General features: G+C 44.2%; 1 protein-coding gene across 1 annotated transcript in view; it reads right to left on the bottom strand.

The window, feature by feature from the left end:
• Positions 1-25,884, bottom strand: part of CNGA1 (cyclic nucleotide gated channel subunit alpha 1) — a 417,458-nt gene that overhangs the window by 5,704 nt on the left and 385,870 nt on the right. Inside the window, exon 7 of the mRNA XM_085643307.1 lies at positions 24,735-24,841. Coding sequence (XP_085499433.1) covers positions 24,735-24,841 — 107 coding nt within the window. The remainder of the gene's footprint in view (positions 1-24,734; positions 24,842-25,884) is intronic.

The raw sequence follows: 25,884 nt of genomic DNA, 5'->3' as shown, positions 1-25,884 counted from the left end.
CTGATTGTGGCTCGTAATATTCGGAGAGAGCAATAAAGTAACTACTATTTACGTGCATATGTTAATAGAAAATGTGCGGAAACATTGGGCACATGATATTTATAAAAACCAAGGTTGATCCTGCAAAAATTACTATAATGTCCAGACTATTTCTTTACACAGACTTTATCTCAAGGGACAAACAGTGATCCTTATAGGAAATCTCAAACGTTTCATCTATTGAATTCAATGTTATATTTTATTTTCAGCCTCTATTCACTGTTTTATCTCTTTGCCATTAAAACAACTCACGGAGAATGTTTTAAATATTAAAAAAGACACAACTGTACAACTGGTGGTAACTAGAAATTCTTTGTTTTACATGCTTTTAAAAAAAACCGCACAATTTACAAAGATTTTACAAATCTGGTGAAAGATCAAGTATTCTTGGGCCGTGATACACAAAGCTTTTTTACATTTGCAAGCGAGATATACAGATAGTAATACGTAGTACATTATGGTTGCATTTGACAAAGCTACATTACTCAATCAGAGATTATATTTATTGAGCATCATATATCCAGAGTTTTTATAATTATATAGTGTTTTTTTCGCATGGATGTGTAAAATAGCGCTTTGCTATGGGAGAGTCGAGGAGTTAGCCTACGAAATGCAATGAAAAGTGGGTAAATAACCACAAAAGACGATATATGAGAGCATTGACAAAACTCCTACAAAACATCTATTATACCCCTTTAAATATATAGGATACAGTTGAGTGAACCGAGAGAACCTTGAGCAATGAGCACGGATTATGCAGGGCTTGTATAGAAAGGGGTGGTATGTATGGGGATATCATTTTTGGAAATGGAACTGTGGAGAGGAAATAATTTCTGGATGTGTTTCCCGACCATATGAAATATGTCTGGTTGCAACTGTATGCACGACATAAACAGTCCGAGAAAACACTTTTCAGCAAAGAGGTGCAAAAAAAAGAGCTGCGTAATTGTGAGATATTTGTCAGACATTGAACATGAGTTCCTTCAATAATGTACTTTCCTCATATAACCAATTTCGTTTTCTTATATCCATATTTTTCACACACATCTGGATCCAAATCTTTGAAGTCATCCTTTGGATTAAATGCTGAGATCGTAAATGTTGAGAAAGCCAAGAAAGAAGCAGTTGTTTCATGCACAGGGTGATTTTGTTGTTTCTAAAACTGATAGCACATCTGTGGCCTGATGTACAAAGCTTTTTTGAGGACACAAAACCTGCAATTGGCAAAATCACTGGACATGAGATTGCAAAATAGCTTTTTGTTATGTATTGAACCCATTGTCCAAATTGGTAACGTGCTGCTAAATTGCAAAATGGTTTAGAAACCCATTACGAATCACTATTTATAAGAGCGTCCCTTCAACATAGCAATTCCTCTGCCAACTTTCAAACAAAAACATTTTCTTTTTCATTGCAACCCCGTTTTCTTTTCGATACGAGCTGAATAAAAATGAAAAAAGTTGACTTTATTTATAATGTGATCACATAAATGGTGGTCTGTTGCCACAAGCTGGCCACCATCCCTGTGATGGCATCCGATCGCAGTGAGTCCCAATTCGCAATCTACCTCATAAATATTGGTTAGATATTTTGGATGGGGACCCTCTATGATTCATAATTTTGTGAATTAAGCTATTAGTACTTAAATAGGTTCTCAAAATTGTTTTTCATTTGCTAGTAGTCGGTGTTCAATCTGGAACCATAGTTTTGCGAATTGAAATTTCGTACATCCAGTGCTTGGTGTAATATTTAGAAATGTTTAGGATTGGATATCTATCCTGAAGTAGATTTTTTTTCCCACATTTTCTTCTGTTTTTAAGGATGATGTTGATGTGATAGGTCAGATTGCGATCCAATACGATTCGGAATGTTGTGAACCGAGCTGTTAGTACATAAATAGGTTCTCGAAATTGTTTTTCATTTGCAAAGAGCCGTGAGCAATCTGCAACCACTTTTTGTGAATGGATATTTCGCACATCCTGTGCTTGGTGTACCATATAGAAATGTTTAGGAGTGCATATCTATCCTAAAGTAGATTGTTTTTCCAAATTTCCTTCTGTTTTAAGGATGATGGTTTGTTTAAAATGTGAAACGCTCCGGAAGTCATTCATCACATTACCGACAGTGATCTGGAGCTTCACTTTGATGCAAATTTGGTGTGATTTTTGTAATACTTCAATAATATGAGAGCTTCACAATTGTGCCTTTTCTTTGAAAATATATTGTTCCTTCTCCATATTGTTTTAAAATATGTCAGGACAAATTATCCTCTCAAATAAAATGCCATTGGTGCCCTTCAAAATCATTTATCAAACATAATGGATTTAAAATAAAAAAGGATTTATTCTTTGAAAACTACTTATATCCTGCTGTGTTCAAACAATAATTTCCATTGAGGAAGGAAGAACTCCATCACAGCATCTTCCTCTATTTTCAGTCTGGCTTCCACTCTGGTAAGGGAAGGAGATGTGGTCTAGTGAATAAGGTACCGACTTCAGAACCTGAGAATCCCAGCCTCTGCGTCACTCCTGACGCTTTTGTATTGTACAGCACTCTATTGCTCCCCAATTAGATTTGCACAATATAAATACCTGTACATATAGAAACTAACCGTCCTAATTAACAATCTGAGACTCCTTTGGACCACACTGCTCTTTCCAACAGCGGTGACCACAAAGTGCTCTGTAAGCCACTAATGGTTCACTCCCATTTCTGGAGAACTAGGACCACCAGGTTGAGCTTTGAACTTCACTTTCCAAAACTGCTGTATGACCCATAAGGTGCTACAATGGTGAATAATCTTCCCATGCCTCTCCAGTGCATACGGGCAGCCTTTCCGGGCCAAATAAACAAATTATAGAACATTTGATTTCTAATTTACACTAACGATGCCCAGCTGCATCTGAAGGTAAAGGAAGTTTTCTGCGACCAACAAGATTTGGACAAACCATTTCGAGTTACCCCAAGCTGCGTCTTAATGCTTCCAAGTCTGATAAACTGATCATGGGTCCAACTCTCCTCCAGCATCCTGATCATTTGCATGACCCTACCTCAGTCCTCTCAAATGTTTGAAAGCCTGGCATCCTTTTTTTGTCTCTAACTTTTCATTTATCTCTCAAGGTAAAAAGCTGATCAATAGCATCTTCCAACACCTGGTGGGGGTTATTTTACCTCTGCTCTTTGCTTCCAGGTTGCATTGAATTTTGCTGTAGCAAGGTTTATACTGAACTAATGAAACATGATCTACATTGGGCTCAGAAACATGGAGTTGCCTTATCTTGAGTTAGGCCACAACACCCCAGAGCTTTGACCTTAGTCTATGTGCTGTACTCATGGCAGAGAACACTTGCGTAGCCAATCTCTCCAAAGCATGTTTTAAAACTTCACCTTGCAGACCTTGGATATCTTGAATTGTCTGTCAAAAGTGGAAGAAGTCAGACCACAGAGAAAAGGCCTTGAAGTAATTATTACTCTCCCTCATCATTGTTCTTTCTTTTTGAGCAAACACTAGAACATTATCATCTTGTATTAGAGTTTAGATTAAAAAACTAAATCCTGAGTTCTCTCAAAGACAAAGTCCCAAACCATGGGCTTTGAAGTACGGGGAAAAAATGGACAACACACAAATGATGCCATTTAGGGAAGGCAACAAGGTCTCCAAATTTTTCAAATTGACTTTGGATAATAATAATAATAGTAATAATCCACATTTGTAAAGCGCAAACAATCACCTGTAAGGGTCTCTAGGCGCTGGGGGCCGTCGGGAAGATTAAGCAAGCTATTGCCCAGAGTCACATGGTGCTGGGCTAATCTACCACTGGCGCCGGGGATTGAACCGTGATCCCCAGATTCCGGAGTCAGTCACCCTGGCCGCGGTGCCACACCTCTTCCTCGATGAGGGTAACAAAGCTGTGGCCATTCTTAAATTATGTCTGCGGCTTTAAACACCATATACCACAATATTTTATCAGAACGTCTGGAAACGATAGAGGCTAGGGGCGATGCTTTTAGATGGTTAAAATCTTTCCTCTCGGAATGAGGACAAGCTGTTCCTCTCTCCCTTTTTTACACCCAGCTTCATTGGTTTAAAAGTTTGTGTACCGTGGGGCTCGGCTTTCAGCCCTACTCTATTCAACATCCAGATGGCCCTACTGGTGGAGGTGGTTGAATTGTGGTGCTTAAAGATTGCATTGCATGCTGATATCACACTATTAGAACTCACCTTTCAGCAAGTTGACAGATCATTGGAAGAGCATTTTCAGGGCTGACTAAAGGCGGTTGCAAATTGGATGTGGCTAAATTGCCTGAAGCTTATAACACTTATAACACTAATAGGTCAGAGGTTTTGGTTTATGGCATCCCCTCTCCTTTTGACTTGGACTGTCTTTGGATACAATCTTTGGGTGCTCCCCTCTGCCTGTGCAATCGGGTAGGAATGTTGGGGTAAAGTTTGATTCAGATCTTTCCTTTGACTCCCACATTCGGGATATCACTCGAGTTTGCTTTGGACCTGTAAATTCACTGGTTAATTTCTAAAATCTTTACTGGTGAACACCAGAAAACTAATTGCCCAAGCATTAGTGACTTTCCAGCTCGATTATTCCAACTCCCTGTTCTTGGGACTCTCTTCTAAATCACTCAATGTACTCCAGATAATACACAATGCTGCTGCTCGGCTCTTTTCAAGTATTTCGAAAAGACAGAGTCTCAAAGAGTTACACTGGCTGCCTGTGGAAAAATGGATCATTTTCAAATATTTAAATAGTAGCCTTAACTAACGTTTTCACATCATACCATAACAAGTTAGGCAACAAACACTCTAAAAAACCAGTCGATGGTTGGTATACCCAAACTTGTAGGGTTCATAAGGCTAAGCTAGTTGAGGCGCTCAAAGCCAAGTCCCGTAGTGTGATACAGGATGCAAGGAAGGCCTACAATAAGTCCCTTAAACTCGCCAGGAGGGAGTGGGAAGATAAATACTGGGAAGACCTGCTCCAGGCCAGTAAAATTAGGGACTCAAGGTCATTTTGGCATCTTATAAGTACACGGAAAAACCCCGATGCACTGGTGAGACCCTGTAACATCCCGCCTCAAAGCTGGGTAAAGCATTTTGGGTCCCTATACCTCCCTCTAGATGGGGATCGTAACGTGGGGATGGATTTCACACGAACAACTGAACCTCATGCCTATGATCTCTTCACTCCGTTAGAGATTGAGGGGGTTATAGGGCGGGTAGCCCCTCGCAAGGCAGCGGGCCCTGATGGCCTCCCGGGGGACCTTATGAGGGCATATCCAGCGGAATGGGCACGGGTCATAGCAGCTTTACTAAATGATATCATGATGGGAGGGGCAGTGCCAGAATCCTGGAAAGGGGCGGTGGTGGTCCCGATTTATAAAAAAGGGTGCAGGGAAACACCGGGGAATTACCGACCCATAAGTCTGATTGACTCCACCCAAAAGATAGCTGGTAAAGCTATCCTTGGAAGGATCCTCCACTGGGTGGAGGAGAACAGAATCTTATCAGACTTTCAGGCAGGTTTTCGGGTCGGAATGGGGACAATAGAGCAGGTGTTTAGGCTGGTACTACTGGGGTGGAAGGTGGTGGAACTGGGCAAGGGTAGTCTTTACTTGGCCTTTATAGACCTGAAGACTGCCTTTGACCTAGTCCCCCGGGAAGATCTTTGGAGGGTACTTTATGAGCTGGGATTACCCCCTTACATTTTGTCCCTCCTCATTAGCCTTCACGCCCATACCTTTGCTCAGGTCCGTTGGGGTAAAAACGGAGAACTCACTGAGAAGATTCCAGTGTCCAGGGGCGTAAGACAGGGCTGTGTCTTGGCACCCACCCTATTTTCACTATACGTGAACGGGGTGGTAAAACATCTACAACAAGAACCAGCCAACGCCCCCTGTCTCGGAGGAGTCCGTATCCCCACCCTGCTTTTTGCGGACGACACGCTCCTGATTTCGAAGACCCCTCAAGGCCTCCAGAAATTATTAACGCGCTTTCAGGAGTTCTGTGCTGCAAGAGGATTAACAATAAATGTGGACAAAACAAAATATTTAGTCCTAAATCCCCCTAAGAAATTGGGCCGACCACCCACACTTAACTCAATCCCCTTAGAGAAAGTAGCCGAATTTGACTACCTCGGTATGCGGATCACGGATAGGATGTCTTGGGCTAATCATATTGATAAAATGGTCCTCACCCATAGGAGAGTGGGAGGTGCTCTCATGAGGGAGTTCAGGGTCTCTCCTAGGAGATCACTTACCCCAGTAATTGATATCTACAAGGCTAAAGTAGTGCCATCCGCCTTGTATGGGGCAGAACTGTGGGGCCACTGCCGTTTGAACGCCCTAGAGACAGCGGAGAGCAAGCTATTGAAATCCTTTATCTCCGTGCCCCTGAGCACACCATCTGTACCAGTGCGGTTGGACACGGGCTGTAAAAACATTAAAGACCAGGCCCAGCTTCGTCCGCTCTTGTTATGGACACGAATCTGGAGGGGTGAAGAACTAAAATCCTATGCTGATGCCCTGGGGGAAATAATGAGTCTGGGGGGTTGGGCCAAGATAAAGTGGCTAAGAGAAACTAAAATGCTTTTGGAGAAGATCGGTCTAGGAGGCTGTTGGTCATCACGTTCAGCCCCTCCAAAAGAAGTTGTGAAGGCGCTTTATTGGAAATGGTGTGCGGAGCGTCTAATTACAAACTCTAACCACTGCAAGTCCACTGTCGCCTTTTTGCAAATTAAAGACATTGTGGCTTTTGAACCCTACCTGGACTTGATTACTCTCCCCTTTGACCGAGCCCTTTACTTTAAATTTAGAGTTGGATCCCTCCCCCTAGGTACACTGGTATCGAGCTGGTCACCAGCGGCCCGTATTTCTCCCAACTGTGCATGTTGCCCAAGCAGGGTTGAGTCCATTGCGCATGTCTTATTTGAATGCCCGGATTATGCAAGGCCTAGGAGTTCCTGGTTGAAACCCCTCTGTCGAAATATGGGCACACGTAGCCACCTGGAAGCCTTGCGTATCCTAACCACGGACACTTCCCCCCCCCTAGTGTGTGGAGTAGCAAAATTTTTAAAGTGGTTTTGGCTTATTCGTTGTAAGAGATTGTCAGTAGCTGTTTAATTCCTTTTTAGCTAATTTATTAACGGGCATTTCATGTCCTTTTATCTTTTTATGAATTTCTTACTGGCTTCTTGTAGCTTTTGTTTCCTTGTGTATATTGTAATAATTGTATTTTTAATGTGCTTACAAGATATCTTGCATATCGAATAAAAGCTTATGACTGACAAATATTTAAAGATTACCTTCAGAGCTATACACAAGAAAGGCCCTCTCTTAAACAGATAATCTGCTGGTACAGGCCAAGGAGAGACTTGCTCTCTAATACTTAGTTGCTCCTGGTTATTGCAAGAGTAAAGCGGGTGGGTGACACACGTTTTCATATTTTGCATCCAAGCTATGGAAGAGCTTGCCCTTGGAACTCAGGAAACTGGATTACGAATCTCAGTTTAAAAAGGACCTGAAAACTTTTCTTTCTAATCGAGGCAAATTGTTGGGGATAGAAATCCTACTGTTCAGCGCTGGGGTGCATCGCTAAAGCAGCTGTTTGCGCTTTAGAAGTAGTATTCAGTGGCGTAGCAAGGGGGGGGGTCCGCTCCATCCCCACTTGCTACGCCACCGGGCGGCACGAGTGTTGGGGGGCAGCCAAAGGTCTAGCTACAGCACTGGTAGAATTTTATTCATTTATTCACTGAGTCCCCAAGAAAACTAAACGCAAGTTTGATTGGTAAAGCTCATTGGGAGATCATGTCTTGTCAACTCTCATACAGATGTTCTAATGTACTCTAAAGTTGATGGGTGCCTGCATTCTTTTAAAGCTGCACAGGGCAACATTTCATCTGCAAAATAGAAAGTGGAAGAAAAGTGTAGCCAGACTAGGGAACCACTGCACCCCAACAGTACTGACCTAGACTTAAATACAGCAATGGAAGTGCTCATCTAATGGTGCATACATGAGTAATCGCAGAGATCCCACGAAGCATTGCCTCATTAATAAGATGCTCACCTAACCAAACTTACTATGTGTGCTTTGATTAGAGGGTAAAATGCCCCCATAATGTGCTGCTAGGAAACAGTATTATGGGAAGAGGTATGAGAGTGTTTTCCTTTCTTCTGCACAGTGGGGTTGATGTGTTATAATCTCCCAGGATGGCTGGGGATTGAGAGCGAGTCAATAATATGGTGGGCTCTGGAGTGGATGGTCATGAACACCAAAAAGGAGGGTTGCTGGGAGTATTGCTATTGGCATTGGTTGAGAGGGTGACCTTACGTGACAGTGACATCCTATGGAGAGTGCAGCGAGCAGATATGAGTTGTAGGGCTGAAGCCAAAGCAACTTCAGGCAGTTCTTCAGGAAGTGATCTTGGGGTGGAAGTGGTGGTTGAGGGGAATCAGACCCCATGGGTAGAGGCACAGTGCCCAAAGCAGCAGAAAACATTCCACACTTCCACGGACAACTGGAGTAGGACTGCTGTCTAGTATGTGCTGCCACATAAATGCTCTCATTTAAAACAGTTTGGGATAGGGCTAACACTGCCACTGTTTCGAGGCTGAGGGATGGCCTTGTCTCGAGTCCTGGTTGGTTTCTAGAGAAGACCACAGCAGACCATACCTCTTTAATCCTATAGGTTGGATGTGGGGGGGACATCTGGGATACTACGCAGGTGTCATGACTGAAAAATAGGCATGCAGTGACTTTCCCAGCTAAGTGCCGGGTGCGAAGTCCAAGATGATCCAAACTGTAAAAGAGACATTGGCATGACACCTTGCAAAATAGCAAGCGCCGAACCGTATGGTGAAAGTCAACAGCAATTCAGTGAACTTCTCACCCTCCATAGACGATATTCATGGAGGACCTGTTTCGAGTCTCTTCTCTACTGTGAGGTCAGAAATACTTCTTTTTCAGATTCTAAATAAAATTAATTTCATTTGTCAAGAACTCATATAGAAACCCATGGGCACAAGAGAGAGAGAGTAGACAGAGCATTATCAGGCCCCTATCGGGAAGGCCACCAGGTAGCACTGCCCCTCTCACCTTTGCTCTAATAATCAAACCTTTGGCAAAGTGGATCCACAAAGAAGCTTACTGCAGAGACTGGTTGTATCTGCTAAGACGCTGGAGAGATTTGGATTAGGGGAGAAGTTGTGCAGCTGAATTAGATATAGTCACAATTGATTGACAGCCATGCTTAGAGCTAATGGGGGCTTATCAATGTTTACAGTAACATAACGTAGTACATGACAAAGTAGTTCCCTTTAGCCACTCCCGTACTCACAGTACAATGGAATGCATGCATACAGGCGTTCGAGGCTGACGGGGAAATGCATACATTTGGATGCATGCAAGTGATGTCCTGGTGTTAGTGAGTCACTCTGCGTATTATAGCACAGTCTCGATGCAGGGACTGGCAAAATATTGAGAGGTATCTAAGTTTAAGATTACCATCACTAAGTCCCAGATCTTCAATATTTCCACCCCAATTGATTAAGTAGCCTAAGCAAAGGGTTCCTTTTCAATGGACTGTGTGTTTCGCGGCTTGCCTGAGGATTCAAATTGCCCTAATAATAGACCAAATTTTACAGGTTATTTACACTGACTCCTGCAAGAGATAAGGAAAGACTTGCAATCTGCAAAAGGACAGCACTATCTTGGATGTTATATGTCTTCCAGACTGCCCCACTTCCAGTGTCCAAAACTTCAAGGGGCTAATGAAAACAAATATTTGGACAGGGAAGAAGCAGAGATTGGTCAGATATCTAATGAAAAAAACATCCAAAATTGGAGCACTAGGGCTCCCTGGTGTCTTATGGTACTATCAGGCAGCACAATTTAGATATATAGTAGATGGGGTCAATGAGAGTCAAGAAACACTGGTACTTCATTGATCAAATAGTTGACAGTACGAACATATGCAAAGTACAATGGCTTGACAAAAACACCTCACTGTAATGAGAGCAACACTGATGATATAAAACAGAGAAGCAGTAAGGATGTTAATCTAACATTTCATTCTAGTCAATACTGGACAACACTGACTTCACAGTAATGCTGGAGAAGAAGGCCCTGGCTGAGAAAAAGACTGTTATAGGGTGGATGACAGGTTTGATGAAATGGGGAAAAGGTTCTCTGAGTCTCTAGAGGCAGTGAAATAAATTATTGTCAAATACGGCACTAAATGTTACACCTCGTAATTGATACTAGGGCTCTGACCCCATTCGAAAAATGGCTTCTGACTCAGGAAGTGGAAAATAAACTTTTATGCCAACATATATAAATTCCTTATATGCACGCCTGTAGAGGGAAAGACAGTGGGATGGAAGATGGGAGACACAACTCTACTGGCCTCTTTCAAACAAAGAGTGATAGATGATTTATCACAGGATAAACACTACCTCTAGATGCACGGGGGTGAAGGAAGCATTGGTGAAGATCATAATGGTACTATACTCGTACTAGATTCCATGGCTGGGACCCCTGCAAAACGGACATATATTGGTGGGAACTGTCCTAAATTCCATAAAAACTGGACATATGTGTTGCATGGAATCAACGTAATGTTTAAAACTAGCTTCCCTAGATTGCCAGTCTATACAATGGCGTGCATACCTAACAAGCAATCCTTCCCACTGCTGTCTAGGCAGGGTAAATAGATGTCGCTGGTGCTCTGCTCGGTGAGACAGTCAATCGCGCCTCTTTTGGATAAAGAACTGCTGCAAGACCTAAGGTAATGGATGCACAGCGTATGAGACACTTTGGGAATGGAGAAAATCACTTAATTAGAGCATAGATGGGATCAATTTGTCTAGCTGTGTCACACTTTATAACCTACTTACCTATCCTCAGAATTTAGGGAACATACTGTCAAAGATATATGCAAAGATCCAATGTATGTGAATCTTCCAGTTTGCAGTTGCACTTCTCGCATCCTGAAATCTATGATTTCTATTGCTTCTAACTGCCTCCAAATCACCATATATGAGAATGAAGACAGCAACAAAATATTTATTTTTCACCTAGGATCACAGAAATATTGAAATGCTGAGATTAGAGCTTAAAGTCTGAGTTGGCCCCCAAGCATACAAGTAATATCTGCAAATGTTCATCCCTTTAAGCTATCTTATATTAGTAACCATCATGAAGCACACTCACACAAGCACTAGTAACTTCAGATCAATCTGTTGATTAAAGTGCGCCATGGCCTGGTCCGCAAAAAACAGGCATGTTTTGTTTATTCGTCTTAAACATATCAAGGAAAGAATTACAACTGAAAATAAAATTCTGTACATAAAATACAAGGAAGTCATATCCCTCTGGTTGAAAGCAGGACAGTGAGAGTCTATTTTTCCCTCAGATCTAATACTGTCTAAAGTATAAGATAAGAGAGACAATCCTGGGAATTGAAATAAATACCGTTTGTTCGAGAGACTTTGGAACTAAGCTAGGCCTGCCCCATTTTCCATCAGATGGTAATGTAAAGAATAATGTGCAAGTAATGAGACTCGAGAAGCGTGTAAACATGTATTGAGAAATAATGTTAATTAATGTGCAAAACTAATGAGACTTGAAACATGAATGTAATACAAAAATTGCACTAGGCAATCATACTTAAATATGCTAGGCCTAATACGTTGAGACACTGCCATATTAGAATTAACAGATCTAAGTCTTGTTGGCCTTGTTAATTGATAAAAAACTTGTTGTCTAGAAGATTATAAAGTTTCGCAAATGTAGGCTGAATGGAAAAATCGAACATGAGAAGATGAGACTTAGTTGCAGTATTAGAAGTTGCTACCTAAAGGATATTGTATTCCTGTGAGAAGAAGAGGAGGGAACACATTTCCATGGGCAAATTGGAAGCTGATTGGTGAACAGAAGAGAGAAGAATCTACATGAAGATTGAAACAATACTTTGTCGGTTTATAATAGTGTGTGTTCCCAGAGTAGAGACTAGACCAGACCCAGCTTCCCCATTTTACACCTCGTTACGCTGCTTTGATACTACTGAGTTTCTTGAACCTTTCTTCATGAGACTGACTTTAATGCAGAAACTTTATACTTAATGATTTCTCTCGATAGCAGAACTTTTTATGTGTCTCTGAGACCGATACCTTTTCCTTCTCATTCTTGGAGAAGGGATTTTCTTTTCCTATGGAACACGGCTAATGCACTATACTGTGATTTATTGATTACTTATTTCTAATGAGATTCTAACGACTGAGATTGATGAATTTAACTTATAGCTCTAATACAGATGACTTACTAAGATTTGAATAATGAAACCCTTTAACTCATAACAAACTCTCTTTATTGCCTGATATAGAAATAAATTGTGATACATTCGATGTGATGTACAGCTCCTAATCTTCTCTAAAACAACAGCAAAGATTCATTGACCTGAGTAGAAATATAGGCGTAGAGCGGGAATTAGCCGATGATAATTGTGAACAACTTCACTCTAGCAAGACTGGATGGTGGAAAGAGGTGAAGCTGCACAGGATGAGAAGAATTTGTTATGTGATATAATTATGCGTTTACATCTTAGTGTGTGTCCCTCAGCTTCTGTCCTAGGCAGCAAATTAAGTAACAGTTGTGGAGCAATGCAACAATGACAAACACAATAAGGACTCTTAGGATGTGAGTATCTAAACCACAAGACTGCAGCTGGGGCCTTGCTCCCTGAATTGTGAAGTTGAAGCTCTAGCTATAAACCTTTTACCATCCGTATCTTTGTCTGAGGTTACATTTTCTGCAGCAGAGTGCAGCTAGCTAGGCAAAAAAGTCACACTGCAAGAGGGCTGCATATGCCTTTTAATTTAACTGGAAGATTAAGCAAATCTCACATCTGCCCATTCATGTGTTCATATTTCTTTTAGGGCAATTCCATAGCACTTCATGGAAGGGGCTTTGCAATAGTGCTAAGAAAGATTGCAGTTTATTTTCTTTCCGAGTAGGAGCATCCCTGTGTGTTAGCCCTGGCATCCTTGGCGTGGTTTCCACTGACTGTGTGCCTCCTGACCTCCTGTTTTGCTGACTTAATGTTTGCTGCCTTTAGGATTCTGGGCACTTCTAACCATTGCTAAAGTGCATATGCTCTGTATTCTAAGACATGGTAGCAGTGGCTTATCCACAATTGGCATATTTAATTTACTTGTAAGTCCCTAGTAAAGTGCACTGTCTGTGCCCAGGGCCTGTAAATTAAGTGCTACTAGTGGGCTTGCAGCACTGATTGTGCCACACACTCAGTAGCCTTTTAAATATGACTCAGATCTGCCATTACAAAGCCTGTGTGTGCAATTGTAAGCTGCATTTCGACCTAGCAAGTTAACCTACTTGCCAGGCCCAATCCTTCCTTTTTATTGCATGTAAGTCACCCCTAAGGAAGGCCCTAAGTAGCCCAATGGGCTGGGTGCAGTGTATTTGAAAGATAGGATGTGTACCTGTGAGTTTTACATGTCCTGGTACTGGAAAACTGCTAAATTTGCTTTTCACTGCTGCAAGGCCTATCTCTTCAATAGGTTAACATGGGGATTGCCTTAAAACATCTTTTAAGTGTAATGTCTCACTGGGGGCCGACGATTGGAGTTTGGTGTCTCTGGACTCACAATTTAAATACACATATTTTACTGGTTGGTTTTTAAATTGCAGGTCTGAAAATGGCACTTTTAGAAAGTTGGCCTTTTCTTACTTTAACCATTCTATGCTATGTCAGTCTCTGAATACACGTATGGGTTAGGGTGACAGCTGGATAGTCACAACCACAGCAGGGGTGTGACATTTCCATCCTGATCGCCCATTACCAGGACTTCCCGAGGTAGATTGGGAAGGAAGAGCTGACACTTGCACCTAAATAGGACTGCGTCTGTCCCCACAGAAAGAGTTGCATACCCCACTGTATGTGTCTAGAGGCAGGGCAGGAAAGGCAGTGGCCTTGTGATCTTCAAAGGCCTCTTTGATGTCTCCCCCACTTCAAAGGCACATTTGGGTATAAGTACTGGACCTCTGACACCACCAAATCAGAACTTTGCTGAAACCAAGGGCATTTGTCTGGAAGAAGAGCTGCTTTGTTGCAGGTGCGACTTGCTCTGCTGTGTTGGCCTGCTGCCTGCTGATTGCTGTGCTGTAGGAGGGACTGCCACTTTGCAACTTGCTCTGCTGTGTTGGCCTTCTGCCTGCTGCTCCTTGCCTGGGAGTGAGAGGGACTCACCCTGCTCTCTACATCCTTGAACCCAAATTTCTCCAAGGGCTTGCTGGCATGCCAGCTTGCCTTCTGTTTTCAGAACTCTCATGGTCCCAAAAGACTTCCTACAACTCTTCCGGTGCTGCTGGACTCTGCAATCTGTGAATCCTACCCTTGCCTGAGGTACCCCCTCCAGGCCTGGGCTTCAGAAGTGGGTTTCTACAGCTTTTTTTAATATTGATGTTGATGCAGCAGAGGCTTTGCGCCAATCGGAACCGATGCATTTTCTTTTGATGCCGACGCAGCGGCTGCTTGACGACAGTGGCTCTAGAGCCAGCGAGGTTTAACAACGACGCTATACCTGCATCATACAGGGGTTCGTTGATGAAGTTTCCATCGACAGCGCAGATCAGCACAGACACTCGCTTCCATCCACTGATCGACTATAGCACTCGCCTCCATCCACGGATTCGATGAAGACGCTTTACTCCATCCAAGCTACTATTTCAGCGGGACCTGTTTGTGTCCTGTAGACGGCCTGCCGTTGATCACGTTCGGCCTTAACTTTTAATTTGCATTAGACTCTTGTGACCTCAAGTGACCTATTGACCGCTTGTGACTTCTAAGCACTGTTTTCACATTTAATCTTTAAAAATTCATATCCCAAGTTTGATTTATTGGATGTTTATCATTTTGGTTGTGTTTTAGTCAGATAAATATAATCTATTTTCTACCTAGTGTGTAGACTTTTTGTGGTGTTTTCACTGTGTTGCTGTAATTAAAGTGTGCACAAATACTTTACACATTGCCTCTTAAGTTGAGCCTGACTGCTCTGTGCTGAGCTATCAGAGTGTGAGCACAGGATAATTTAGGTTGTGTATTTGACTAGGGTGGTGGTCCCTGCTTGGGCAAAGTGCTTACCTCTTCCAGTGAGGGCCAGAACTCTTAACCCACCCTCATTCTGAAGTTCACCCTAGAATCCTCCAAAATGCCTCTCTTAGGCCCTGATTACAAGTGTAGATGCTATTTAGCCCACCTGACAAATAACAATACCACGTTGTATATTATTTATCAGGAGCCATAAATAGCACATATTACGAGTTTATGGGGAATAACATGCAGATTTTAGTGTTTAATGCACCAAAATTGACGTGATACAGTAAATATGGTATTACATTTTGGCAGGTTTGACCAGCTAAAATCTAACAAACCTTGAGGTATTTAACGTATCTGATAATTATCGGATACGTTAAATACTTTTAACTTGTAATTCCAACCATGCGTAAACAGGGGTTTACGCATTGGTCAGAATACATTGACTGCATCATAATAAGGCCCTTAGACTTCTATGGATGACCCACTCTGAATTTGTTTCTACGCCCTCCAAAAACATATTTACTCCCCATTGACTTTATTAAGCTCACCCGCCAAACCCCCTTAATGTTACCTTCATTGGAGATTTCAAAAGGTTGAGAGATAGAGGAGGGAGGGGGTAGGCACTGTGTGAAGAGAAGCTGTTGCACACAGGGGCGTAGTTTTGGGGGGTGTTTGGGGTGTTACACCCCCCACTAATTGTATTTTAAGATGAACAGTTGAGAACAGGTGCTCTCAGTCGGGTATGGTGAGTTGTCTGTCAGATTTCACCTCAGATTTTTGCATAAGCACTCTGTCAAAAACACACACACTCTCTCTTCTCTGTTTTGAAAGTCCTAAGAAATGTTATTTTACAAAATATTGTGTTTCTCTCACTTGGTACTCCTACCAATCAACATTCCTTGCCCTTTCCAATGCCCCTTAAGCCCCTCCCATGCGCCCTGCTCCTCATATAATGTATTTAAACATTATATGCCGGCTGACTGTTGGAAATTCTGACCCTCGCACACCCCCAATCTTAATCACCAAGCTATGTCCCTGGTTGCACAAATTGTTGCACTAGCAAAGGAAGCCACATTTCTTTGACTCCAGTCTCGTTTTGCATCAACTGGTTAGCCAATGCTTTCAATTGCAAATAGCTGATTGTACTCCTAAATATCAGTACCATAGATGTAATGGTACAGGAATATAGAGGACAGAATATCGAGGGTCAAAATATTAAAAGGTAAATACATATAGGGAAGTATAGATTTACTATTCCCAACTCCACATCTATGTACCTTGAAGATATATGTACCACGTAGGTACATATATGTGGAGTTCGGTTTAGAAAATCTAGACCTACTTACCTGTTGATATTTTATTTTCGTTATTCTGTCCTCGGTTTTGTATTTCATCGATAATGTGGTTTCGATTTTCAGGGATCGCATCCAAATGGCTCCTAAGGGCAAAACAATCCAAGCAGGCTGGCAGAAGGCAGTGATTTACACTGTGACAAATAGCCAGTACCATGTACTCCTACATAGTATTGCTACCCATAGCCTTTATCAGGATGCAAATAATAGTAAGCACTTTATGAAGAGGTGATGTAAAAAACTGACACAAACACCTTTGTGGGAAATATTGTCATAGATTTATTAATGCACGGGTTTGTTTAATTTATGGGCAATCCAGGTATCAGCGCTGAATTTAAGTAAAACAGCTGAAACCCAGCAGATATAGTCTAATCTGTTCATTGGTAAACAACATTCACCAATTTAATGTTAAGTTCATCAAATGCAGAGTTCCCACCATTCTAACATTTTGAGTTACAGCCCATTAAATGTAAATGGCTCCAACCCTTCCAACATTTAATTTGACTGGAAAGCTTTCGACCAGTCAGAGCTGTCACTTGAAGGATTAAGGAGTGGTATCACTTTTATCTCAGTCCCACTGTAATGATTCCCTGTGGCATGAGGAATCATTTTACGACTCCAAGATCCGTTATCTCGAGCTTTAAGACTGCACTATAAATCCGCGCTATGGCATTCATTCATTAATCAGGATTTGTAAGGCGAGGCTAATCACTCAATAGGGTTTCCAGATGCTTGCAGGTCCTGGAGGCTTATTCAAACAGCCAGGTCTTGAGGGCCATTCAGAATTCCGGAAGTGAGGTGATGGCCCGGAGGTGCGTGGGGAGGCTGTTCCAGGTCTTTGTTGTGTATGGGATAAGGAGTGTCCTTCAATTCTGCTTCGGTAGATGCGGGGAGTATGGGCAAAGGAAAAGGGGGGAGAGCGTAGTCTTCTCAATGGTTGGTGGAAGTTCAGGCGGTGGTTAATGTATGCTGGTCCTTGGTTGTGTATACCCATGTGTACGTGGGTCAGCTGCTTAAATTGGCATCTCTTCTGTACAGGGAGCCAGTGGAGTTGTAATGTGGGTTTGTCAGAGAAGGCTGAGTCAGACTGCAGCAGTTTATATGGTCTGATTCTCCATAGAAGGTGTGCAGCGATTCCTAGGTAGAGGGCATTGCCGTAGTCCAGTCAGCTGGTGATGAGGGACTGTGTCGCGGTGCGTCTCGTGTGTAGCGGCAGTCACTTGAAGATCCTACGTAGCATGTGGAAGCAGGTGGAGGAGATGGCATTGATCTGTGATTTCATGGTGAGCTTGTTGTCAATGATGAGTCTGAGGTTTCTGGCATGGTGGAAGGGAGTTGGTGTGGGTCCTAGGTCTGATGGCCACCAGGTCGTTCCATTTGTTGCTGCTGTTACCAAAGATCAGTACTTCCGTCTTGTCTGTGTTCAGCTGCAGGCAGTTTTTCTTCATCCAGTCAGCAACATTTGCCATGCACATGTGGAAGCTAGTTCTGGTGGTGGTGGGCTCGTCGGTGAGTGAGAGGATGAGTTGGGTGTCGTCTGCGTAGGAAATTAGGTTCAGACCATGTGATCGGAAGATGTTGGCAAGCAGGGTCATATATGCATTGAAGAGCGTGGGGTGAGCCCCGGGGGACAGCGCAGGTGATCTCCTTAGGTTCAAAGGTGAAAGGTGGGTGGTAGATTCTCTGGATTCTTCCGGTGAGGAAGGAGGTGATCCATCTGAGCGTGTCTTCTTGGATGCCAATGTCGTGGAGTCTTTCGATCAACGTGTGGTGGGATATGGTGTTGAAGGCTGCTGAGATGTCGGGGAGGATCAAAGCTGCTGTTTCTCCTCGGTTGTGGAGGGTTCGGATGCCGGCAACTGAAAATAAAAGTGATATGCAAGTTATCAATTTTAAGTATCAGAGATGAGCACAATTCTTAAGCATTAGTTTTTAGGATAAACTCTGAGCACAAAAGGATCCAAGCTGCTCAAGCTGCACCTTTTCATAACTCAATCCTCAGCCTACCTTTGCAAGTGGCGTTCTCTTTGGGGAGTGAATCCTCTGCTTGGGGCACATATCACACTCCTAGGAGGACAGAATTTACCACTTCAGAGGTGCCTTGAAATAACTAGGCATTGCCTTTCAGCAGCGATTATCAGCTGGAGCATAAAAAACACAAACACTACTTAGGATTAGTGGGAAAAAATGCACATAAAGACAAGAATCTTCATAATAATGAAAATATGATCCTGTTACCTTGTGTTGCACTGTAGAAGAGGGGAGACTTATTCGGTCATCTACTGCCCAGCATTGGTCAAAGAAAACAAACACATGCCTGGTTCTTGTGCTGGAGCAGGATGCGGGTACATGGAAGCTCGAGCTTAGTAGAGCATGTGCACAATACTATAACTAGACATGGAAATGGTCATGTGAAGAAAATTCTCACCATAATTTCAGCAGAGATGAAGGAAGTCACCTAGCACTATCCTGGATAGCAAGTAAACCTACATTAGCTCCTACTCCCATTCAGAGTCTCAGCCGAGCCATTGCATGAGCCATATGAGGAATTATATAAGAGCAACTACTATAAGTGAACATGAACACAGTGGTGTCCTAGGTCGAAAAATAACAATGATATGAGCCCTTCAGGACAAAGGCAAGCCAGATACAGGAGTTTTGGTCAAGATGTGCCTAAATATTAGAGTTTTGCAAAGGTCCCTGTAGGAGAGTAGGGTCTGCAATCCTATGATCACCCAGATTTTTTGCTTTTGCTTCATTGGTTTACGACTTTCCCCGGCTGCGGGCCTGCCAATCAGACCCACAGCCTAGCTGTTCTCTCTCGAAATTAACACACATGTACATTAGGTGCATCCACTAATTGGAACTGGGCCGCCTTATCAGTCCCTGTATCAGCATACCACAGGTATCCAGGGCATCGGTGTACCCAGGGCCTACCAGGGGCTGCAGCATGTATTGTGCCACCCCTGGATGGCCGCCCAAATCTGACACAACTGGCTGCACGACAGCTGGGGCAAGGTGGTGTAATCACCCGTTGCTGTAGGTGTAGTATTCCTATACCTAACCCTAAAATGGACGCATGGATTCCTGTCAGTCACTCCTATGGCAGGCCTTATCAATCCTGAAGGCAGAGTGCTGGGAATCATGTGAGATGGTGCTCTGGCGCGAGCTGAGCCCGTCGACGGCTTGCGGAACCAAATCCTAATAGCCGTTCCATGGTGACGCGGGCCAACTACCTTAAAGTGCATTATAATCCTCGCGGTTATTTGCTAACTTTGGCATCGCATCACCCAAACATGTCGAGTAAGGTGTCATACGAATTGGAATACGAACCCCTCGCCAGTTCTGGCGACGGGGTTAGCATTCCACCCTTCTAGAGGGACACGACATGGAAGTAACCTTGAACCCCGGTTAAAAGTTGACTCAAGCCTCAGCATCACAAAATAGATGCTGCCACCAGACACAAGTCTGACCTCCTGCTGCTGGGAGACCTTCCAGCGAGGGGAGCTTGGACAAAGGGTTTCCTGCCAAGGGCGGTGTTAGCACCATCCCAGACAGGGTTTGTGTATCCCAGGTAGGCAGGGCTGAAAGGAAGGTGATTGCAAGTAGCACCCTGGTGCTCACTGTGCATAGCCCGGCTCAAACCAGTTCGGGGGCAACCCTGCCCCTGAGCTGGGGCGAAACCGGACAAAGGATAGGGGTGTAACCACCCCCCTCCTGGCCCCACCCATAGGTAGGACCTAGTCACGGGCCAGCCCCTTTTCTTAGAATAAAAGTAGGAGCGAGTCCCCTTCCCAAATTGGATAATTCTGAATCTTGAACTACTTTCCACGAAAGGAACTCTTGACTATTTCTGAAGACTCTCCCTTGTGGCTAAGGAGTAGCCACCCTGCACCAGCAGGCACCACCTAAGCGCTTGCGGTTTTCTGCACGTCTCTCCCACGGATCAAGACTGCCCAGCTCGACGAGACCCGGGTTCCCTGCCATCTCTGACCTCTACCTACATCATCAGCTCAGCTGAGATTCGTAGGTGTGACGAGACCTGCGGGGCCGGCCATCTTCAGAACCTGCACGACGCTTATCTAGCACGCCCACCGAGGGACCCTCGAGTGAGTACACCTAGGGTTTGAGAAGCCCTAACCCTGAGCGGCTCCAGCACCGAAGTCTGCCTCCCCAGCATCCACGAGATCTGCGTGGGGGCCCTTCTGCTCCTTGCTGCTCACCACGTTGTCCGACCACTCGCCGACCGGCTTGTGGCCCTCTTCACGACGCACCACGACAGACTTTCATCACTGGTCTGGTTGCTCCAGACTGGCTCTTGCTCCCCTTCAACAGAGGAGTACCTCGGACCCTCCTGGTCCACTCCCGACGCCATCTTGACTCCACCGCGTGGGTTTGCCACTGCCAAGACCTGCTGCCCCATTCCTGGGCCCAGCATCATCGACAGCAGACACCTTCGTGGGACAGCTCGCCCTCCCTCCTGGTCGCCGCCGCGCCTCCTGGTCCAAGGAACAGCCGAGTCCGACGTCATCCACTCACCTGGTCGAGGTGACTTCAGCCGGTACCTTCCTGGTACCCACACGATCGCTGGCTAGCGGTTGAGAACTGAGTCCCCTCTGCTTTCAGGTTTCCTTCATCCCCGATCCAGGCTTGGATCTCTCTGAACATCGACACTGGTCGCCTGCCAGCAACTTCTTCTTTCAGGCTCCTGAGACTACAACGAGGACTCCCGACATCTTGCTGAACCCCACGCAGCCGCAGCCTCTGGGCTAGGTAACTCGAGCATCTCGGTGCTCCACCGTAGGTTCACTCTACAAGTGTCCAGTTCCTTTTTCGTTTAGTCCCACTGATCGGATTCCTCCGGAATCAGTAACTTTAAACTATCTAACCTTTCCCATTCCACTTGCAGTGTATATGGTTTCGTGCCCTTCGGGCATTTGTGTAAATTGTGCAACCAGAGGTATTTTCATAAGAGTTTTGTAGTGTGCTTAGCTCCCTGACTCATAAAGAGCCAGGGTAGTCTTGTTATAAATAAATATCCTTTATTTTCATAACAGCTTGTGTGGTGTCCTTTCACTTGGTGTTCAAGGGGTATATGTGATGGTAAACAGCTGGCTTAACACGCCCTCTAGAGTTTAGCCTAAAGACTGCTCGTATCCACGCTACTAGGATAGCTGGTCTATAAGGTTGACTTACAACCAATCATCAATAAGGGTCGTTTGGAATGATACACAGTGATCACTAGAATAGTGAGCACTACATATCAGGCCAACTTCTCACAGTCCCCTGTTAGAAATGGGGTCTCTGGTTGTCTAGGGTATGCAACTAAACCAGGCAGAACCCGCCACTCTAGAAAGGGTAAGGGAGTCACACACCCAAGATAACCCCTGCTCACCCACTTGGTAGTTTAACATGAGCAGTCGGGCTTATCCCAGAGGCAATGTGTAAAAAGATTGCACAACAAACTCACACCAATGGCACAATAAATACACCACAAAAGAGACTCCACACAATATTATATAAAAAGAAGTTTCTGTATTGCATATAAACATAGACCACAATCACATAAACCAATAATCGCTTTGCCAACCAGGCAATTGTCAAAACATCATAGTCGGTGCAATATGCTAAAAACTTATATGTGGAACACATGAAAACACCATCCTGCACATACAAATGCGAATCCTGAAATAATACTTGTTATCCTGATACTACAATGCAAAAACAACACATATCGTAACATCAGGGCATGAAATGCACCAGTTAGGTTAATGGGGGAGCACATGAATTTCTATGTCAACATGAGGCACAGCACCTCTGTGCTTCTATTAACCATGATACAGTAATCTGCGAGTTCCCCACCACTGCTTCCAAACAGGCTTGTAGCACATGTACGCGCTCCTCTTCCAGGGAATACGGTAATCGGTTGTGAAAGGTTTCCAGTTCTGGACCAGGGGCGTCCGTTAAAGTCTTACCCCGTATGGCGAAGATCAGGAAATGCCCCCAGGTATGTGCAGATACGGGGAAAAAAGTAGCCGCTACCTCCTTCAGCGGGGCAACCTCGTTGGGTCCCCCACTTGTGTCAGCCTATGGCAGATGCCAACTAGCATGCGAGGCAGCTGCCATACCCAAATCTGTAGCCTTCTCCCGGCTCAATCCAGGCAGTGCACATACACCTGGTACACACAGAGCAGTGGGGTTGTCCCGCGGGTCTGAGTACTCACAGCGGACCGCAAGGAGCATGTCATGGTGCAGCCGAGGAGTTGGTGAGGAGCGCCTGGTCGTTGTGTGCACCGGGCGAGGAAGTGAAACTCGGACACACAGGGTGCGTGTCGTGGTGCAAGCCGAGGCGTTGGGGAAGAGCGCCTGGTCATTGTGTGCATTGGGAGAAGAGGTGAGACTCGGACGCGCAGGGTGCGTGTCGAGGTGCAAGCTGAGGCATTAGTGAAGAGCTCCTGGTCATCGTGTGCACCAGAGAAGAGGTGAGTCTAGGACGCGCAAAGTGCGTGTCGCGGTGCAACCACAGGTGCTGGTGAGGGGTGCCTGGGTGGTGTGTGCACCAAAATCGAAGTAGGTCTCCACAGTGCTGAGGGCGGGTCTCGGTGTCTACTGAGACCGCCGGAACGAGGGCCAGGTCATCAGGCCCACGGGGTGAAGCAGAAGCGGCCCGGACCGGCAGCCCTAGAGGAGCTGAGCCGCCGGCCCGAGCTCGCCATGCCCATTTGACAGAGTTCTGGATCAAGGCCCAAGTCGCTGAAGGAGGAGAGGAGAGTGGGGTCGCGCCACCCCAGGTAAAGTGGATCCCCACCTGGGGTGGGGTGCGGGCCCGGAGGCACACTCTCTTGGCCTCTTGCTTCTGGCAGCTGCGCAAGCCTGTTGCTTCAGCTTGGATCTAGGCCCATGCTGACCCAAGGAGGGCCAGTACTGGGGCCGGAGTGAGAAGCAGTACTTGGTGTCATCATTGATCCATGAGTGGGGGCAACTGTTAACAGAGCACCTAGACTGTCGTATTGCACTTTGCATTACAGCTGCTAACGAACCATCAAACTGTCGTATGACGCCTGACCTTAATTGTGCCTGACGAACTACATGCCGGGTGCGCTACGCACTGCGTTATTTTTCCCTTGCAGTGTACATGATTGTAATGTGGCGCATTGCATTATTTCTTCATCGCATAGTCCAGGATTATTACGTGGCGCCTTGCATTGTTTTTCCATTGCGCAAGTACATGATTGTAGTGTGACGCATTGCTTTGTTTCTTCCTTGCACAGGGAAGGCTGGTAGTGATACGCAGTGCATTATTCCTTCTGTTGCAAAGTACATGACTGTGGCGCTACGTATGGCATTGTTTCTCTAGTGCACAGTATGGGGGTATATCTTTATACATTGCAGTATTTCTTTTCTTTTGCAACGTGTATGATTCTAGCAATACGACCTAACCTTTTGGGAACAGTTAGAAGTAAACTGAACTATGGGTTGGAAGCGGTGGTTGGGATTAGAACCTACCAATCCATCTGTACCATGTGTTGGTTTTGTAGCGTGTGGTCATATCGTATTTCTTCTTATATAAAGATTATACTCGTTTTATAAAAACTCGTGTGGCGTCTATTTGGCGTCTATTTGTGGTGACATCAGTGGGTTGCTGTGAGTGTGGTTGCACGTGATGTACACTTGTGCCTTGGAGATAAGCCTGGCTGCTCGTGCCAAGCTACTAAGGGGGTGAGCAGGGCTATCTCAGACGGTGTCCTTACTTAGCCTTAAGTTGAAACGAGGGGTCCGGATCTCGCACCTGGCAACAGCGGTGTGGGACAGGAACTCCCGCCTCCAGCCTTTGGTGGCAGCGGTGAGGGCCAAGGACCCCCACTTCCAACAGGAGGCATTCAAAATTCACCGATGGGGTACTTGAGAAATACTTTGAGGAAAGTTTGATACTGTTGCCAGATGAACAGGACAGGCAATTTAATCCAGAAAATGTATTTGTTCACTATTATGTTTTTAAATCAACCAGCCAATTTCTAGGATTTTAGTTATGCATTATGTAAAAAAGAACACCACACATATTTAATGGGGAAAAACTTGAGGACACCTTGCTCACCTGCATTTTAGTTTGTCTATTGGTTTGATTTCTCCGGAGATACTCTGATGTGCTTACACTAACATTTTGTGTTGCATGAATTCAAGGACGTTTGTAAGCATCGCCATTATGGATCATATTTACCTGTACGCGTCCGTACAAACATGTCAAGAATATAGATGATATCTGACGCATAATCAAGGACGAACCACATTTCTATGTAGTCATGCTGAAGATCTTCAAAGCAGGCCCTGAAAGGAAATGAAAAAACCTGGGGTCATTGGGGTACTCTTTGGCATGTGGTAACCCCTTCAATTTACTTGCCCTTTTCTTCTACAGATGGCTATATTCTGTTTGTAGACCTTGTTTATTGTAAAATGTGTTAGTGCTGCATAAAGACTACAATAGATAATGACTCCATTGTTTACTGCTGGCTACCCTTGAAATCCAAAGATGGATGACAGCATCCATCAACATCTAGATTCATGTTCTATGTTACAGGTGGTCATCATATGTTCATGAGGGCTGGATCGATACACCAATTTCGGTATGGACACATGTATTTATTTATTTATCTAGCAGTTTTATAAAGCGCTCAGGCATAGCGAAAGATGAAGGCAGTTTGCATTATAACAACAAACATTTGATATACATTGAAAAACTGAGACCTCAAGAAGGTGTTCAAACATTATAGCCACAAACAACTTGTGAGAAAGAGTTCAATGGCCTCTTAGGCTTCATACGTTAACATTGAGGATAGGATGAATTAACATGAAGGACAGGATGAATTAACATGATACAAGATGTGTACGAATGTAGCTGCAGGGAGTAGGGTGTGAAGTAGAGGGCAGAAAGCCAGCATATCACAGTATGGGGGCAGTTTGGTGGGTAACAGTGGTAAGGGCGAGTGCTAGTTGGGAGTTAAGTATTATCTGCTAGATGGTCTCTAAACAGATGCTTTTTTTTAGGTATTACAGGGACAATAGAAGGGTGGGTTCATTTCTGACATTGTCAGATACTGAGGGCGTTGGAGAGGTGCATTTCCTCAAAAGACTGCATTGTTGAATCTTGGACTTTTCATGCGAAATATTACTTATAATATGATATTGCTTATATGAATATTATTATTATTATTATTTTTATTACTATTATTATTATTATTAATAAATACATCTGGTCGTCATGGACCAACGTTGGATACTCCTGCATCTTGCGTTCCAAAGTTACAGCCTTTCAGTAGAAGTATGCATCATTGCAAATACATTTAAAGATTACATTCAAACAATGAATTAGT

This window comes from Triturus cristatus, chromosome 2_2 (assembly GCF_964204655.1).
Source record: "Triturus cristatus chromosome 2_2, aTriCri1.1, whole genome shotgun sequence".
NCBI lineage: Eukaryota > Metazoa > Chordata > Amphibia > Caudata > Salamandridae > Triturus > Triturus cristatus.
The sequence above is the reverse complement of the archived record's forward strand: the minus strand, read 5'-3'. Positions and strand labels throughout refer to the sequence as shown.